General features: G+C 40.1%; 1 protein-coding gene across 2 annotated transcripts in view; it reads right to left on the bottom strand.

The window, feature by feature from the left end:
• The window catches only part of LOC147366152 (pantetheine hydrolase VNN2-like), a 29,212-nt gene extending 9,288 nt beyond the window's left edge, over positions 1-19,924 (bottom strand). Inside the window, exons 1-4 of one of the 2 annotated variants that reach the window (XM_086317897.1) lie at positions 19,689-19,924; positions 19,438-19,568; positions 4,924-5,116; positions 996-1,284 (exon numbers count right to left, since the gene is read on the bottom strand). In XM_086317897.1, the coding sequence (XP_086174023.1) occupies positions 996-1,284; positions 4,924-5,116; positions 19,438-19,568; positions 19,689-19,901 (826 nt within the window). In that variant the 5' untranslated portion in view covers positions 19,902-19,924. The remainder of the gene's footprint in view (positions 1-995; positions 1,285-4,923; positions 5,117-19,437; positions 19,569-19,688) is intronic. The other variant, XM_086317898.1, reaches the window with a different exon arrangement.
• Between the last annotated feature and the right edge of the window lie 816 nt (positions 19,925-20,740).

Below are 20,740 nucleotides of genomic sequence, written 5' to 3' on the forward strand. Positions count from 1 at the left end.
TCTCTCTCCATCTTTCTCTCATTACTAGCTCTGGAGAAAGTCAACTGCTATATCATGAGGATACATCACATAGCCCTATGGAGAGGCCCACGTGACAAGAAATGAAAGTCTCCTGTCAACAGCCACTGAAAAAGAGAGGAACCCTACCAAGAGCCATATGAGTGAGCCATCCTGAAAGCAGACCTGCCAGCCCCAGTCAAGTCTTCAAGTGACTTTTAGCCCAGGCAAAACCTTGATGTAACCTGAAGAGATGGCCTGAGCCATGACCACCCAAGCTACTCCCAAGTTCCTGACCAACACAAACTGTGAGATAACAAACGTTTGTGGTTTTAAGCCACTTCCACTTTTTACTTTTTGAGTAATTTATTGTACAGCAACATGTCAATAATACACTGCTCTGCCTTCACCAGTTTTAGAGCACATCTTGTTTAGTTTCCTACTTTGCTACATACTGCTGCTGAGTAGTCACTTCAGGCACGTCTGACTCTGTGAGATGCCATGGACTGTAGCCCACCAGGCTCCTCTGTCCATGGAATTCTCCAGGCAAGAGTACTGGAGTGGGTTTTTATGCCCTCCTCCAGGGGATCTTCCCAACCCAGGTGTCAAACCCAGGTCTCTGCATTGCAGGCATATTACCACTGAGCTACCAAGGAAGCTCTTGCTACCTACTAGCTGATGCCTTTAGTAGGTTACTTGCGTTTTTGTGTGTATCAGTTTTCTAATCCATAAAACCAGATTGATAATACTCAGCCCACACATAGAGTTGTGAGGATAAATGAAATAATACACATAAAAGTCTTAACACAGACATAGCTATTATGACCAACAGTAGCTGTTCTTTTCTTCTTCTTTTTTTTTTTTTTTGGTGAATGAATACAAGCTTAGTGAGAAGTCCCAACAAAGGACTAAAAAAAATTACAACTGGTCGTATCCAAAGCATGAGTTTCTCCCCATATAGAAATATAATCTGCAAACCTCATCTGGTCAGGGATTACCTGTCATTTTTAGGCTGACATTATGTGTGTTTGCTGCAAGAAGATTAACTCTCATTCCCATTGCCCAAGCCGAATGAAATTCAATAGCTGTCATAAAGGGCAAAACGTTCATCCAAGCTGTGGGAAACAATATGGTGTCCACGTGGGAATCTTTCACCAGGGTCACAGCAGGATCATGGAAGAGAATATCAAAGCACGTGAAAATGCCAAACTTTCCAAAGGTGGTGTTGAAAGTCACCAACTCTGGCTTTTCGGGGACATCAAACTGAATCTCACGGTAGAGGTGGTACTGTAACAAACACACAGGATAAAACCAGAAAAGCCTTATTTATTGAAGAGATGACACATGAAGACCCTCCAAGTTAGTAATTACCTGCTCAACAGTGGGAAATATATAGAAGGTGAATGCCACTGTGATTGGAAGCTAATTTTCAAAGAAAAATATGGAGAAATATAGTTTCTCTCTGTCTCTGTCTCTCTTGCTCTCCTTTTCTTTCTCTCTCCCCACTCCTATCCCTCCTTACCTCCCTCCCTCTCTCAATTAGGGGCCAAATAGCTCCCCATGAATTGCAAACAATATGTGCTTCTTGAAAGCTGAAGATATACATCACTATTCTTTGAGTCCCTGATACCTAAAAATAAAATTGTTGTTGTTGTTTAGTCGCTGAGTTGTGTCCAATTCTCTGCAACCCCAAGGACTGTAGCCCACCAGGCTCCTCTGTCCATGGGATTTCCCAGAAAAGAATACTGGAGTTGGTTGTCTTTTCCTTCTCCAGGGGATCTTCCTGACCCAGGGATTGAACCCAAGTCTCCTGCATTGGTGGGTGGATTCTTTACCACTGAGTCACCAGAGAAGCAGAAATGTAATAGATACACAATAAATATCTATTAAGCAGGTGAGGGAGGCCTCATCCCTCTTCACCATGTCCCTTCCAAAGTAATCTCAGGGACTGTTACCCAGTTTTGAAAAGTGTTGTTAAACATAGATGTTTTATTTCATTCTGATTTCTTCCAAGTCAGCTTGAGAAACAAACATAGTCTAATTTGATAATCAGGATCAATAGCTTAATAAAATCATTTGCAAAGCAGGAAAAGCTGAGAGTTGGAAGCAAGATTATTAAAACTCCTCTCAAAGTTTATTTTTGATCTAAAAAATTTGTAATTGAAATTTACTAGCATTTTAAGAATCAGTTGACAAAGTTCTCTTGTCAGATCCATATGTCAGAGGATATGGGTCACGAACTGTTCTGAGGTACCCTGATGGAAGAGTGAGAGCTTCTCACTTTAGGATGACTCAGGTCCTCACTAGCTGCCCACATCCTGTACACTGTGCCATCCTGCCATTTACTGGGTCTGGTTAAGTGGATTGATCAACTATGTTATCAGTTTAACTAGGTAAACACTTACAGAATAGAAGAGTAGCTGCAAAATTAGCCTTTAAAATGATACTAACAATGTAAACACAGTCTCCAAAATAACAAAAATGACATTCCTATTCCCAATTTGAGACACATTTGGGAGAACATAAAAGTTTAATTACAATTGAAAACAAGTTGTCAGACCCACAAGATTACATAGAAAACTCTTTGAAAGTTTTGGGTCTTATTTATAAACACACAAATAAATGCATAAATAAATATAAACATATTTTTAAGGACTCGTGTTAATTTTTTTTCCATATAGGTATGTGATCAAAAACATTTGAAAATCATTGATGCCATATCTTTCTTCTTGACTAAAATTTATTTTTTACCTATGACTTCCAGGAGATAATTTCTCCACTCAGAAGATTCTGTGGTTCAAATATAAGATGATTAGAAAAAAGAATATGGGACAGGAAAAGGGACATTCACACTGACCTGCACACCCCATATTCATGTAAAAGGTCAATCTCTCTCCCTGCCCAACTTGGTACAAAATTATGACATTAAGTTATTTTATTCCTTCAGGTTATTTTACTCAGATTTTAAAGTAAAAATTTTATAATTTGACCTTAAATCAATAAAAGGATAATTAAATCAACTGGTATAGAATCTAAAAAAGAAAGATCATTTTTGTAACTTGATAGAAAGCAAAGAAATTAGCTTCTGTGAAACTAATTCATACAATATGAAAACATCTTTTATCATTTTAGTGTTAAATGGTATCCAGGTCAGGAAGCAACAGTTAGAACTGGACATGGAACAACAGACTGGTTCCAAATAGGAAAAGGAGTACGTCAAGGCTGTATATTGTCACCCTGCTTATTTAACTTATATGCAGAGTACATCATGAGAAATGCTGGGCTGGATGAAGCACAAGCTGGAATCAAGATTGCCAGGAGAAATGTCAATAACTTCAGATATGCAGATGACACCACCCTTATGGCAGAAAGCGAAGAGGAACTAAAGAGCCTCTTGATGAAAGTGAAAGAGGAAAGTGAAAAAGTTGGCTTAAAGCTCAACATTTAGAAATTTAAGATCTTGGCATCTGGTCCCATCGCTTCATTGTAAATAGACTGGGAAACAGTGGTTGACTTTATTTTTGGGGGCTCCAAAATCACTGCAGATGGAGACTGCAGCCATGAAATTAAAAGACGCTTACTCCTTGGAAGAAAAGTTGTAACCAACCTAGACAGCATATTAAAAAGCAGAGACATTACTTTGCCAACAAAGGTCCATCTAGTCAAGGCTATGGTTCTTCGAGTAGTCATGTATTGATGTGAGAGTTGGACTATCAAGAAAGCTGAGTGCCAAAGAGTTGATGATTTTGAACTGTGGTGTCAGAGAAGACTCTTGAGAGTCCCTTGGACTGCAAGGAGATTCAACCAGTCCATCTTAAAGGAAATCAGTCCTGACTATTCATTGGAAGGACTGGTGTTGAAGCTGAAACTCTAATACTTCAGCCACCTGATGTAAAGAACTGACTCATTTGAAAACACCCTGATGCTGGGAAAGACTGAGGGCAGGAGGAGAAGGGGATGACAGAGGATGAGATGGTTGGATGACATCACTGACTCAATGGACTTGAGTTTGAGTAAACTCCAAGAGTTGGTGATAGACAGGAATGCCTGGCTGCTGCAGTCCATGGGGTCGCAAAGAGTCGGACATGACTGAGCAACTGAACTGAACTGACTGGTATCCAGATGGCAGTCATCTCAGTATCCTTTGTATCAATATTAAAATTATTTGTTTTATATATGCAAAAACTTTATCTTGATTCTGGACTTACAAAACCTTTCTTACAGATCTCAGTCTACAATTTAATCCACACTTCTAAAATGTCATTTTTTTTATTGCTCTTTTTAAAAAAATATTGGTAACATTGTATTGACAAACCTAGATGACAAACTTAGACTGTGTATTAAAAAGCAGAGACGTTACTTTGCTGACAAAGGTCCATCTAGTCAAAGCTATGGTTTTTCCAGTAGTCATGTATGGATTTGAGAGTTGGACCATAAAGAAGGCTAAGAGCCAAAGAATTGATGGTTTTGAACTGTGGTGTTGGAGAAGACTTTGAGAGTCCCTTGGACTGCAAGGAGATCCAACCAGTCCATTCTAAAGGAAATCAACCCTGAATACGCATTGGAAGTACTGATGTTGAAACTGAAGCTCCAATACTTTGCCATCTGATGTAAAGAGATGAATCATTGGAAAAGGCCCTGATGCTGGAAAAGATTGAAAGGAAAAGGAGAAGAGGGTGGCAGAGGATGAGATGGTTAGATAGCACCACAGACTCAATGGACATGAGTCTGAGCAAATTCCAAGTGATAGTGAAGGACAGAGAAGCCTGTCAAGCTGCAGTCTGTGGGGTTGCAAAGAGTCGGACATGACTTAGCGACTGAACAACAATAAAACATCGTATTATAAGGAAATGAAGCTCTATCTCTTAAACATAGAATATACCCTTCTCAAAGGAGGCTCCATTTTACACAGTCACCCTCTCTTACCTTATGGTAACGCGCCACCAGCTTTCCCTTTGCATCATACACCACGTTGGTGTTGTATTGATAATGGCCATTAGAAGGACAAGTGGTATTATGGGAATTACATGGCTTTTTGTCACCCGTATTTGCCACGACATAGATAGAGTTGTTCTTGGCCAGGCAGCTGAGTCTTGCTTGTACTGGTGTATGACCAAATCTAAATGAAATTTTAATTAAAACATTTCAGTGTCAAAGAGAGAAAGGCCAATACTGTATGATATCACTTATACATGGAACTTTTTAAAGTCAAACTTGTAGATACAGAAAATAGAATGGTGGATATTGGAGGTTAGACTGTGGGAAATTGGGGAAATGTAGTTTAAGGGTACAAACTTGTTACTAATAAATAGATAAATCCCAGAGACTGAATGCATAACATAGTGCTTATATTCATATATATGCATGTATGATAAACTTTAAAGTTGCTATGAAGCTAAGTCTGAATTTTCTCACATACACACAAAAAATACTAATTATGTGACATGATAGAGATCATATTTAGAAGTCACAAGTTAAACCTGAATTTTTTTCCAAATTCTATCTATTACTCCAGCAATTCATTATTCACTCTCCTGTAGCAACAGTTTTCATCTCTTCAAGAGATCATTTCATCAACACACACATATACACTGGTACCTCTCATCTGTGGAAAATAAATAAAATAAAAACCTCTCTTGACCCCCACATGCCCTTCTAATTTATTTTTTTCTTAGGTCCCTAGGTTCTTAGGTCCCTCTTACAACAAAACTCCCTGAAAGAGCTGGCCCTCTTGCTGGATCAGCCCATATTCTCGCATTCCCTTTGGAAGTGCTCAGATCAGGCTTCGTTGCTATCATCCCTCGTGAAAACCCCTACTAGTGAAGTGATGACAGCCACATCTTACCTTATCTTGTACTACTTCTGCATCAGCTGATGGAGTTACACTCTCCTCCTGGCAACACTTCACCCCACTTATTGGACCCCACTCTCTCATTCTCCTACTCACTGGGTGCTTTTCTCCATCTCCTTTTCTGGTTCCTCCTCTTCTGCCCTGAGTCTAAACACTGAAGTTTCCTGTGGCTCAAGCATTAGATTTCTTCTCTTCTAACTCATTCCATAGGTGAAGCCATTTTGGTGTTAAATATTGTCTCTCTATTAGAGGTAAGTTTCTCTTCTTTTTCTAAGGAAACTTTATTCTTTTATTATTTCCAACAATAATCCAGCTCCTAAAGTCTTGAATTTAAGATGTATTGGGGAGTTTGGTTCTTGGCAGTTTGGGAATAGGCAAATGAGCTCTCATTCTGGGTCGTGGAGGCGAGGGTGTCTCAGTTTGTTAGTGGTGCAATCCAAAGCTACATTTACTATCTGGGTGGTGGAACGCCACTGGAACCCCCTGGAAATGGTAGCAGCAGAGCTGCACCACAGCTCTGAGGGCCGTGACCTTTGGACTCTGGAGATTCCAAGACAATGAAGTGACAAACAGCAGAATAAAAAAGAAGGGACATGATTTTTCCATTTGTGCCTTTCTCTCTAGCTGTGACTCTGTGGCCTCATGTAGCAGTTATGCAAAATAGTCTATAATTCTTATCTTTGGATTTGAAATGAGTGTAAAAAGGAATGCTTGCATGGCTTATTGAAAAATCTGACTACTGTGTCTTTACAATGAACAGAATAACTTTATATGATGAAACTAATGTTTCTGTTCTTACTATAGAAATACATTTTTTTTCCAAAGTTTGTAGATGATTAAGGACATAAAAAAATGTACTTGACAGGTCTCTTGTTTTACCCAGAATAAAGAATATGCAGACGTGCGGTTACATCTGTGAACAGATCATTCTTTGAGACAGTTCTTCCTCCTCTGAGGACCAAGAGTTTTGCTCTTTAACATTACTGACCAGTGTGGAGTTGGCACACCTTTGTGTGTGCTCAGATGGTCAGTTGTGTCTGACTCTTAGCGACCCCATAGACTGTAGCCTGACAGGCTCCTCTATCTATGGGGCTCTTCAGGCACGAATACTGGATGGGGAGCCATTTCCTCCTCCAGGGGATCTTCCCAGTTCAGGAATAGAACCCACGACTTTTACATCTCCTGCATTGGCCAGCAGATTCTTTACCACTAGCACCACCGGGGAAGCCCAGCATAGCTTTATTGATAAGTAATTAATATTACTTGAGAATAGTCACACTAAATGTGAAAGGAATAGAGTGAGCGCCATGCTAGGATATCTTTTTTAAACTAAGTATGATTATCAATATTTAAAAATGCAACCACTATTCTTTTATAGATGATAGATATTTTATTTTATTTCCTAAAGCTTTGTAGGTTTGAATATGAACTTTATTTGTAGAAAGCAAATAAGAGGAAATCTATAAAAGCATGTCTCAAAATAATTACCTATTTATCCATCCTATAAACTACATTATGACATGTGTTTCATTGAGCACAATGTGATTTGAAAAAAAACTGAGATTATGGGGGACCCAGATTTACTTAGATATTTATAGACGGTTCCTGATTTGAACTGCCACTGGCAAAGTACATTCATGACCTCACCAATGAGAATCTGATAAGATTCACTTTTGATTTTTAAAACATAATTAAGTGTTCTGGCACTCCACTCCGGTACTCTTGCCTGGAAAATCCCATGGATGGTGGAGCCTGGTAGGCTGCAGTCCATGGGGTCGCTAAGAGTCGGACACGACTGAGCGACTTAACTTTCACTTTTCACTTGCATGCACTGGAGAAGGAAATGGCAACCCACTCCAGTATTCTTGCCTGGGGAATCCCAGGGACGGGGGAGCCTGGTGGGCTGCCGTCTATGGGGTCACACAGAGTCAGACACGACTGAAGTGACTTAGCAGCAGCAAGTATTCTGGAGCTTGCATTTAACAGGCAGTTTAAATTCAAACACCAGATGACTCTTTCTCATGACTGCATTTCTGCTTCCTTACTGTAGATCTCTAGACATTTGCTGGTTACACAGGTGAATGAGTGAATGAATAAATGAAAAGGAATGGATTGATAAGTACTCTTATCCATGTTAATAAATCTAATTTGAAAATGTTTTTCTCCCTGATTTTCTACCTCCAACCCTGACCTTGTATTTCATGCCAGACTCAAATACATATCCGCCAGGGTTACATTTCCACTTGGATGTCTATTAAATTAAAGCTCAAACTTCAGATGCACAAAATTGATTTCCATAGTTCCATCCCAGACTTGCTATTCCTTCAGTGCTCCTGTAACCGACCAGGACCCTAGGCCACCTAACCAGGACAGACTCCCCACCCCACCCTCACCCTGCCATATCCTCTACCTGCCTCTTTTTTGTAGAAAAACTTTAGTCTCCTAGGCCTCCCCTGCGTCACAAAAATTTAACTCAAGAATAAATGATTGTAAGAATGTAAAGACATAGTAACAAAAAAATAGCAGTTGGGCCAGGAGGACTGGTAACAATTTAAACAATGGATCAGGCATACAGGAGCACAGAATGTTAGGCCTTCCCCTGAGGACATAAAAACCAGTGTCTGACACACATTCCTAGTTGTTTTGCAGACACTAAAACCCTCACCAGATGGAAAAAGCTAAGTGCATGAAGGCCATGAGCATGTAGCGGCCAGACTGGCTGGAATCTGAGGACTGATGATGTTAACCCCTGTGACATCATCCTGTTACCTCTCCATTAACTAACCAGAGAATTGTGCATAAGCTGATCACATGCCCTGCAACTCTCTCCCTTACCTTGCCTTTAAAAACCCTTCCCTAAAATCCATCGGGAGTTTGGTTCTTTTGAGCATTAGCCACTGGTATTCCTGGCTGGACACTGAGCTTTCCTTCACCACAACCTTGTATCAGTAGATTGGCTTTCCAGTGCCTGGACAAGAGGAACCAATTGGTTCACCAACACTCCCTATGTCCATAAATGGCAAGTTTGTGTCTCCAACTGCTTAGGCCAAACATTTGGGAGTCACTCTTTTGTTTGTTTGGAGAATTTTGTTTTGGCTATGAAGCATGGTTTGTAGGATCTTAGTTCCTTGACCCGGGATTGAAGCTAGCCCCCTAAAGTAGAAGTTCTTAGTCCTAACCATTAGCAGTAACCTTTGGTGTGGGACTACTTTGTTTACTTTTATTTGTTTGGTTTTTTCTTGGAGATGGGGGGTGTTGCAAAAACCCCTATATATCTTGGCTCCTCCCTTACCTCTTTGGAACAGTCCAAAGAAGTATCTGAGCCACTGGATCCCAGGCTTAAGGCCTTGGTAAAGTCCCAAATAAAATATGATTTTAGATTGTACTTGTTTTCTTCCATCAACACCCCATTATTATCTCCAAATGACATTCTACATAATAAATGATTTGTTTACATCTATCTTCCCCCACAAGAATATTCATAAGCCATGGGAAGGGCAAAGACTTTGCTTTAATAAGTGCTATATCTCCTATTCTTAAAATAGTATCTGGTATATAGCAGGTGCTCAATAAGTGGCATTGCTGCTGCTGCTAAGTCGCTTCAGTCACGTCCAACTCTGTGCGACCCCATAGATGGCAGCCCAATAGACTCCTCCATCCCTGGGATTCTCCAGGCAAGAGTACTGGAGTGGGTTGCCATTTTCTTCTCCAATGCATGAAAATGAAAAGTGAAAGTTAAGTCACTCAGTCGTGTCCAACTCTCAGTGACCCCATGGACTGCAGCCCACCAGGCTCCTCCGTCCATGGGATTCTCCAGACAAGAGTACTGGAGTGGGTTGCCATTGAATTAAAGTGACTACACTGGATGACCTCATGTGAAGAGTTGACTCTGATGCTGGGAGGGATTGGGGGCAGGAGGAAAAGGGGACGACAGAGGATGAGATGGCTGGATGGCATCACAGACTCAATGGACGTGAGTTTGAGTGAACTCTGGGAGTTGGTGATGGACAGGGAGGCCTGGCATGCTGCAATTCATGGGGTTGCAAAGAGTCGGACACGACTGAGCGATTGAACTGAACTGAACACTGGATGACAGTGCAAACCCATTTTCTTTCAAAATTTCTTTTTTGTAGCATAGAGCTATGAAAGAGATATTTCAATGCTTTATTTCATAGAGCTATGAACGAGGAATAGAGGTAAATACCTCTATTCCACCTGGAATAGACCTTTCCTCCAACCTTCATCATGTGGCTCTAGTGGTAAAGAATAAGCCTGCCAATGTAAGAGACATAAGAGATGTGGGTTCGATCAGGAAGATCCCCTGGAGGAGGGCATGGCAAACCACTCCAGTATTCTTGCCTGGAGAATCCCATGGACAGAGGAGGTGGGCTAATGTCCATGGGGTCAGAAAGAGTTGGATACAACTGAGGCAACTTAGCATGCCAACCTTCACCAGTTTTCATAGCTACTGTGATATTTGACTAGCCCATACATTGGCAAAATATGTTGTTGTTTTTTTTTAACTAAGAAATCCATCTCAGAATCCTACTGTGAGATGAAAAATAAATGGATTGTCCCCTTCTCAAAACTTCTAGTCAGAAAGACTGTCCAGCTGTCGCCCCTTTTCTTCCACAACAAACACCATGGGGAGCATCAGCTCAGAACAAGAAGAACAGGAAAGTGGAGCTGCTGACTGTCATGGAACCCAATATTCTCCTCATTGTGGTTAAGCTCTTTAGAGCTGAGAAAAGCCATTTTCTGATAACCCTTACTTAAGCTTCAGACTTCTCAGTAATGCCTCAAAAAGCATGGTCTCCATAATCGCCAGCAAAAGCACGGCAGAGGAATATTTAATAAACTTAATTTGAGGTACCAGAGTGAAAAAAAAGTATAAAAGGGTAAAAGATGGTGAGAGGATCTGAGAGTTGAGAAAGAATGAGTATGAAGTATAGAAGTGTGCAACCTGTACCTCAATAATTCAAGCCTTAGTAGATAGTAGAAGTTATATATTAATACACATATATATTAAATATTTTATGTTGGAAAGTTTCTAAATTAATTTACCCCAGGAAATTTAGCTTTATGAGCCTAGGAAACGGCAAAATGTCAAAGCATAAAAGTCTTACGGTTCAGGTCTTTCTGCAAAGGGAAACAGATTCTAGAGCAGAGAGACTATGAAACTGAAGTCTGGTACCATCAATAGAGACTGTCAGGGAGGTGTTTAACAGGAGGATTCCTACGTGCTGTTTCTCACAAGTCCTTTGTTTCTTTTTAAGCGGAACTTAAACCTCCCAGGAGCTGAGGTCATTATGTGAGACAGGCTTGAATCTCCTTTAGTAAACATTCTTTTTATGACAGAATTGCTTAGTCTCGATCCCCTTTCTTGAGATATGGATTGTCTCCTGACCTTGTGACCATTATTAATTCCTTGTTCCCTTGGTAACAGTTGCTGTACATTTGGTTTTCTGATCTTTATCATAGTCGAAAGAAACTTTTTGTACCCCAGCCTATATATACTCACAGAAAAATTATTAAAGCACCTTTGCTCCATCAGAGCTTAGGTCCCCATGTCGTTTTTGTTTCTCTCTCTCTCTTTCTCTCTCTCTCTCTCTCTCTCTTTCTCTCTCTCTCTCCCCAGCTAATTCTCTGGAGCGTAGAAACCTGTCATGCTCACTCTCCTGCCTGGGCTTCTAAGACCCTCTCGAGAAGGCGCCCTGTGCCTTTACCCCCTTGAGAGTGCACCTATACAAAAAATCTCTTGCCAAACTGCAGAAATTTCTCAAACCAAAGCACAAGAAGTTTATCAAAATGTTCAAATCTACCCATACAAAGGACCGAAAGGCCAGCCTGCAACATTAAGACCTTATGTGATAGATGCACCCCTTAATCTAACAGGAAGGGACTTACTTATGCTATGGCAAACTCAGACATACATTCCACGTTTTCTCTTAGGGCCACTGCTCATTTAACAAACAAAGCAATTATTAAAATAACTTGGAAAAATGACGAGCCTATTTGGACAGAGCAATGGCCCCTTATGAAAGAAAAATTACAGGCTACTAAGGACTTCCCTGGTGGCTCAGACAGTAAAGCATCTGTCTACAATGCAGGAGAACTGGGTTCAAGCCCTGGGTTGGGAAGATCCCCTGGAGAAAGAAATGGCAATCCACTACAGTACTATTGCCTGGAAAATCCCATGGACAGAGGAGCCTGGTAGGCTACAGTCTATGGAGTCACAAAGAGTCAGACACGACTGAGCGACTTCTTTTACTTTCAAAGAACTTATAGACACACAATTAGAATTAAACATATTGAGGAATCTTACTCTCCTTAGAACCCTCCTATTCCTATTATAAAAAAGAAATCTAACAAATGGCGTCTCTTAACAGACCTTAGAAAAGTTAATGCATCTATGAAACCTATGGGTGCTTTACAACCAGGGATCCCATCACCTATTACTATTCCTCAAAATTGGCACATTATTATTACTGATTTACAAGATTGCTTTTTTAATGTACCTTTACATCCTTTAGACCAGGAGAGATTCACTTTCTCTCTCCCTTATCCTAATCATATTGGGCCTCATAAAAGATTTCAGTAGATTATGTGACCTCAAGGTATGCTTAACAGTCCTACTATTTCTCAAAATTTTATAGCCAAAATTTTACATCCAATGTGACAGGATTTGGAGTCCTAGATAGAGTGGGCTGTGTATCCCAAGGACATGATAAGAGTTAACTTTAGGTTTTTTCTTAGGCCTGTTTTTGTTTCCCAGGCAGAATTGGAACTCCAAAAAAGTATTTTAACAAGTTAACCTTTTCCTAACTGCATGTGTAAGAAGAACCAATTTTGCAAATTCAAAAAAGATTTTATTTTAATCAGTTTTCTCTGGAGTCTAAAGAATATCATGGCCATTCAGTGTCAAAAATATAATTTCTCCTTTTTGTAGTTACAGTATATTATTAATTGTATATACTGGTTGAGGCAATCAACCCAATAATTCAAAACCACAGCCATATCAGATCAGATCAGATCAGTCGCTCAGTCATGTCCGACTCTTTGCGACTCCATGAATTGCAGCATGCCAGTCCTCTCTGTCCATCACCAACTCCCAGAGTTCACTTAGACTCACGTCCATCGAGTCAGTGATGCCATCCAGCCATCTCATCCTCTGTTGTCCCCTTTTCCTCTTGCCCCCAATCCCTCCCAGCATCAGAGTCTTTTCCAATGAGTCAACTCTTCACATGAGGTGGCCAAAGTACTGGAGTTTCAGCTTTAGCATCATTCCCTCCAAAGAAATCCCAGGGCTGATCTCCTTCAGAATGGACTAGTTGGATCTCCTTGCACTCCAATGGACTCTCAAGAGTCTTCTCCAATACCACAGTTCAAGAGCATCAATTCTTCAATGCTCAGCCTTCTTCACAGTCCAACTCTCACATCCATACATGACCACAGGAAAAACCACAGCCTTGACTAGACGGACCTTTGTTGGCAGAGTAATGTCTCTGCTTTTGAATATGCTATCTAGGTTGGACATAACTTTCCTTCCAAGGAGGAAGCGTCTCTTAATTTCATGGCTGCAGTCACCATCTGCAGTGATTTTGGAGCCCAGAAAAATAAAGTCTGACACTGTTTCCACTGTTTCCCCATCTATTTCCCATGAAGTGATGGGACCAGATGCCATGATCTTAGTTTTCTGAATGTTGAGCTTTAAGCCAACTTTTTCACTCTCCTCTTTCACTTTCATCAAGAGGCTTTTTAGTTCCTCTTCACTTTCTGCCATAAGGGTGGTGTCATCTGCATATCTGAGGTTATTGATATTTCTCCCAGCAATCTTGATTCCAGCTTGTGCTTCTTCCAGCCCAGTGTTTCTCATGATGTACTCTGCATATAAGTTAAATAAACAGGGTGACAATATACAGCCTTGACATACTCCTTTTCCTATTTGGAACCAGTCTGTTGTTCCATGTCCAGTTCTAACTGTTGCTTCCTGACCTGCATACAAATTTCTCAAGAGGCAGATCAGGTGGTCTGGTATTCCCATTTCTTTTGGAATTTTCCACAGTTTATTGTGATCCACACAGTCAGAGGCCTTGGCATAATCAATAAAGCAGAAATAGATGTTTTTCTGGAACTCTCTTGCTTTTTCCATGATCCAGCGGATGTTGGCAATTTGATCTCTGGTTCCTCTGCCTTTTCTAAAACCAGCTTGAACATCAGGAAGTTCACGGTTCACATATTGCTGAAGCCTGGCTTGGAGAATTTTGAGCATTACTTTACTAGTGTGTGAGATGAGTGCAATTGTGTGGTAGTTTGAGCATTCTTTGGCATTGTCTTTCTTTGGGATTGGAATGAAAGCAGACCTTTTCCAGTCCTGTGGCCACTGCTGAGTTTTCCAAATTTGCTGGCATATTGAGTGCAGCACTTTCACAGCATCATCTTTCAGGATTTGGAATAGCTCAACTGGAATTCCATCACCTCCACTAGCTTTGTTCGTAGTGATGTTTTCTAAGGTCCACTTGACTTCACATTCCAGGATGTCTGGCTCTAAGTCAGTGATCACACGATCGTGATTATCTGGGTCGTGAAGATCTTTTTTGTACAGTTCTTCTGTGTATTCTTGCCATCTCTTCTTAATATCTTCTGCTTCTGTTAGGTCCATACCATTTCTGTCCTTTATCGAGCCCATCTTTGCATGAAATGTTGAGGCAATCAACCCAATAATTCAAAACCACAGCCAAATACCAGTCCCCAAACAGATTGCTAGATGATTTTTTTTCTTTTGGACAGAAATATTTCCTAGGAATATTTTCATCATTATCGCTTTCCTTTCTTTCTATAACTATTGTTAATATAGCTTTATTTGTTTTAAATTTTTTAAACTTACCACAAGGAAATATTTTAACAAAAGCAGAAAAACATTTCAAGACATTGAAGGACACCTCCATTCCTTTGCCTGTTTGGTATCAAGATGGGTTAACTAATCAATGGAAATCTAAGAAACTAATCTTACAGGGAAAAGGGTATGCTTCTATTTCTCCAGATGGATCCAACGAACTCAGATGGCTTCCTCTTCGGAAGATTCAACCAAAGGGGGCCCCCAACATTCAAACTAGAGACAAAACAACAAAAACCCTAGGAAGAAGAAATTCCAATACAAGCCATGGCAGCTTTAAAAATTTCCAAAAAACACCGCACTCGACATCATTGACCTTATGATCTCCCTACTTGGGGACAGATAAAAACCCTTACTAATCAAGCTGAAAATCTGGTTTCTCAACAGGGAATGCCTTGGAATTACATATATATATATATATATATTCCCCCCCACACACACACACTATGCTTGCTTTGCTTGCTTTTGCTTCCCCTGTTCAGGCTGACTTGATTCATCACATTTATTGGGCTTATACACCTAACCCCCCTTTTTTATTGAGTGGACAGATATAGGACCAATCGTATCCACTAATGATACGTGCCCCCTCCTTGGAGCTTGGAGGGGCTGTCTCATCCTGAGAAAAAAGGAAGACTAATTAACATTTCTCTTGCCATGATATCCTTCCTTTATGCATGGGCCCAACACAATTATGTATTAATGTTAATCAACAAACTTGGGCTTTCGTCCTGCCTCCAAAAAAGAACTTCCACTCATTGCTTGGATTATTTACTGCCCTTTCTTTGTCCATGAACCATGTTTATACTACTGAAACTTTAGGGAAAGAATTAAAGAAAGAACAAAGAACACTATGCAAAGCGTTTACCAATAAGAACTTTAAATATATTCCTGTTCATTGGGACAAATGTCAGGCCAAATTAGGAAAATTAATGTTTATGGCTAATCATACAATTGACTATTGGGGACCCGATGGTATGTGGTTATCTAACTGCTCAGATGATATTAACAGCCTGTGTGTGATTATGTTACTCAAGTAGCATAGAAGGTTACTAAGACTACAATGGAGCATTACCATGACAGAGGACTTCTTGGGTGGCTTGACGGTGGAGTGCCCCCCCCCTCGTCCTTGGATTGTCCTTGATAAACAGATTGGGCCTGAACAATGGGACATCTGGAAACTTGCTGCAAGCACCGAGGAACTTGGGACTTGGACGGGACATTTCACAGGGACCAGTCGTAGCCATAGCAATTATTTCTTTCGCTATAATCAATCATATTGTATACAAACCTGTGTTCCACTTACTTTTGTTGTAGCTATACAAAATTGTAAATTGAAATTTACAATTCAATAAGACTTTACGTTCTGAAACTTGCATAAATTGTAAGTTATATACTTGTCTTAACTCCTCTATTTCCTTGCGAAATGACTCCGTTTTGATTCTTCGATCTCGACATAGTCTGTGGTTACCAATAAATCTCCAGCGTCCCTGGAAAGAAGGTCCCATGGCTGGACTTGCTTCCAGGTTATTTACTAAATTGCTCCGACGATCTAAACGATTCATTGGGTGGCTGATTTTTGGCATTTTGGGATTAACAGCTATTTGCACCACTGCTGCTGTCACTGATGTTGCTTTACAAACCTCAATTCAAACACATGATTTTATTCAAAATTGGACTAAAGATGGTGGGCCACTCAGGCTTAGATAGATGAGGATATTCAAGAGGAAATACAGGAACTAAAAACAGCCATCAAATTGGTTGGAGATCAATTAACAGATGTACAAAAACAGGTGATGCTAAAATGTGATTGGAATTCTACTCAATTTTGTGTTACTCCTGTTCATTTCAATAATAGTGCCTACAACTGGGAACAAATCAAATTTCATTTACAAAGCATACATGATAATGCCTCTCTGAATGTACAATTATTACAAAAAGAAATATTTGAAACCTTTTCCAATAATCTGCTGTCGGGAGCCAGCGTGAGGAGCTCCACCTGTGGCAAAGGTCATGAAAAAGGAGGCTTGGCATATGCAAAGGCAGGATCGAGCCTCAGGAGTCCCCCTGGATATTCTCAAGCATCTACCCCCCAAAACCAGAGTCTGCCTACTTTACTGCTTTGTGCTCTCACCTCTGACTTTACTGGGGGCTGTCTCCCACCACCATCTCGCTCTCTCTGATAAAGAGTTAACTTACAGCTCCAGTTAATGAGTTCCTGGGCATTAGGTGTGTTTAAATCCAAACCCCTCAGATAGCTCTCTAACTCGCCTGACAAGTTTACCCGGACTCCTACAGCTATGCATACGATTGTTTACAGTCTCTCAGCCTCGAGAGGCATGGGAAGCTTAAGATATTCAAATAGCTTAGAGCCTCTCAGAGAGTTAGAAACTGTCAGAATAAAACTAGTAAAAGATTTCATTGATGAGCCAATGCTTGCTGCCAAGTTTCCACATACTCTGTATTGTATCCTTGAATGTGTATTAATTAATATAGTTGGAATGTAGAAAAAATAAGTAGTGGCCTTGGTGTTAGCAACTTTAGACCCTTAAGGTAATAAATTCTTTCCTTTGTTGTAAACCCACTGCACCTCTGCCCTGTAGGAATGCAACTTTATCTAATACCTTCGGAGGATGGCACCAAACCTTAAAATAATTACTCTTAGAGAAAATAAGTCTTATGGATTGACAAACCTTTGTCAAGAGTCATAAAATGTTAATAGGCCTTCTGGCCAGAAGATGATGTAGATCACCTAAACCATTTGTACACAATAAATTTGCAGGAAAGAAACCCTGGTTTTGATAAGGATCAAAGATTGCTGACTTTGCGTGATTTCACATCCTCTATTATCCTCTATGTGCAACTTAGGGTATAAAAGCCCCTGTTGAAAATAAAGCTATGGGCCTTGCTCACCGAAGCTTGGTCTCCCCGTGTCATTCTTTCTTGTTTCCTTTTCCTCTTTTTCTCTTCTATTCTTCCTTCATGCCAAAATAATTTGGAGCGCAGGGGGTCCTCTGCGACCACTTATTTGCCTGGGCTTCTAAGACCCACTCGAGAAGGTGCCTAAAGTGAGACACCTTCCGCTATTCAAGAGGGCGCCTGCGGCCTCCGTGGTCAGAGCAAGTTCGGTGTCAAGAACTTTATTTTTTTCCCGTGTAAACCAGTTATTATTGAGCATCTAATAAATCTCTCAGCCTTTGCTATCCCTCAATCGCCAATGCCGTCATCCTGAGGGAATTCCTGGATCCAACCGGGGCTAGACTCCAGCAATCTGCCCTCTTCCACTAATTTTAAAACTTTAGCTGAACAACTAGCTGATCAATTATCTGGGCTAGACCCACGCGGATGGTTTCAAAGCATTACTCACAGCATTGGGTCTGGAACTGTAATTTTGGTGACTGTCTTGACAATTATATTTGTCATCTACCTTTGCCTTCACACAAAAATTGTTAAAACTAAACAAACTCTAATGGTCAGAACTCTTTTTACAAATATTATAAATAAATAAGGGGGAATTATCAGGGAATGTTTAACAGGAGGATTCCTACGTGCTGTTTCTCACAAGTCCTTTGTTTCTTTTTAAGCAGAACAGCACGCTGCTCCCAGGAACTGAGGTCATTGTGTGAGACAGGCTTGAATCTCCTTTAGTAAACATTCTCTTTATGACAGAATTGCTTAGTCTCGATCCCCTTTCTTGACATATGGATTGTCTCCTGACCTTGTGACCATTATTAATCCCTTGTTCCCTTGGTAACGGTTACTGTACTTTTGGTTTTCTGATCTTTATCATAGTCGAAAGAAACTTCTTGTATCCCAGCCTATATATACTCACAGAAAAATTATTAAAGCACCTTTGCTCCATCAGAGCTTAGGTCCTCGTGTTGTTTGTTTCTCTCTCTTTCTGGCTAATTCTCTGGAGCATAGAAACCCGTCATGCTCACTCTCCAGGCTTCTAAGACCCTCTCAAGAAGGCACCCTGTGCCTTCACCCCCTCAAGAGGGTGCCCAGTGCCTTCGTGAGCAATGCAAACCCTGTGTCAAGGGCTTTATTGGTTCTCTGCATAAACCAGGGAATATCAGCCTCTTTCTCTCTTTCACTTTCTTATCATCGACTCTGGACCACCAGGTTCTGGTCCGTTAAAGGACCCCAACAAGAGACCTTGGAATATTTTCTGAACACAACCCACTGTCTACTTCAGAAATTAATTTACTATTTATATTCATGAGATTGTCTTCCCCTTAGTTTCTAATCCCAATGATAAATATTTATATATTTCTCCAAATTTAATAAGCATATTAGATTATAAATAATTGTTAAATGGTATCTAAGTACAATTTTAAAAAATCAAATGAATGTCTATATATATATATATATATAAAACTTATACCACATACATGAACAGTTAGGATTCATCATTTTCTGTAGTAAGCATATGCATTTTAGAGAATCACAGTACTTTGTACAAACAACTATGACTGGGACTTCCCTCGTGGTCCAGTGATTAAGAATTCACCTTCCAGTATAGGGGGTGCAGGTTCTATCACTGGTTTGGGATCTAAGGAACTAAGACTCCACATGCTGTGGGGCAATGAAGCCCAGGCATCACAACTGGAGAAGTCTGCATGCTGCAACAAAGACCCAGCATAGCCTAAATAAATAAGCAAATATTTTTTTAAAAATAGGATGTTTCAAATACCTGTGGGGTTCTTGACATGGAATCCAGTTCACCTGAGGATCTGGGATATTCTCCAGATAAGGGAAAATGGTTTCCCTGGTAAATTTCCATCCATAAAGTGCATCTTCTGGGGTCACGATAATCTGAGCACCCTGCTCAAAACAAGTTAAATCAAAATTATTTATCTGTGTATACAGACAATTCAACACTCCAGTCTTCATCAGCTCTCATGCCTGTCTTATGAATTACGATTAGCAGAAATAAAAGAATACCTGCTCAGCTGCCTGCTTAATTGCCTTCTCCAGAATATCTATGTTCTTGTTCATGAGGAACAAGGCCTCATCTGGAGAAACAGGTGTTTCTGTGTCATTTGGCAGTATGACAGCATGTTCATACACTGCAGCTTTAAAAGTATCCAGAGTGCTGACATGTAGAATTATTAGGGCAAAAACTGCCACAGAGGTTTGTAAAGAGGAAGTGATCATGGCCAGGGTATCCTGAGTTCTGCAAGTGAAAGTAACATTCATGTAGTATTTATAGAGGAAGGAACATTTATGTAACATGTGACTGCCAGCTCTTATCTTATAATCTCATGAATATTATGTCTCATCATTTTGGAGGAAAAAAATTTCAGTTCCATGAATACAATCAAAAAGTATTACAAGGACTGTACAACATGTACTATTGATAAAGTGTAATGACACATTTCAAAAGAAGAATTCAAATATAACACAATTGTACCCTTTTATTAATAGAAAGAAAATAGTTAACTAAATTAACTCTCATGTGAAAACCATGATACAATAAATATCAGTTTTAAAAATTACAAAAACCAGATAATAATTTTTTTTCTGTTCTGTTGAAGGATCTACATTGTGTTTATTTTCAGAAGATGAGAAAATTTAAAAAATATTTACTACTAGGAGAATGCAGTACAGGGTGATATTGGGGGCAAAATTCACCCAGATCAACACTCTGACTTACTTATTAAAGACTCTGAATGTGCACTCCATAAAAACAAGATTTTGTGTCTGGTTTGCTCATTGTTGCAACCTTAGTGCCCAAAGCACTGATCCTCCCGGAGCTGGTCCCTGGTGTTTGGCCAGAAGAGAAATCAAGAACCTCTCCTTAGGGAGCCTCTGTCCTTAGGGAGAAAAGCCTCCTTCCTCCCCCACTCATTTCCTTCCTTCCTTTCTCTTTGGAAATAGATGCAAGGGAAGGGGAAGTATCTCACTTGGGCTAGTCATTACAAAGATCATCTCTGTTGTAAACTCAGATAAAATGGAATTTTCATTTTTTTAGGGGCAAATGACCACAAAAATGA

This window comes from Bos grunniens, chromosome 9 (genome assembly GCF_055505025.1).
Source record: "Bos grunniens cultivar Pamir isolate PY7600 chromosome 9, Bosgru_T2T1.0, whole genome shotgun sequence".
Lineage (NCBI taxonomy): Eukaryota > Metazoa > Chordata > Mammalia > Artiodactyla > Bovidae > Bos > Bos grunniens.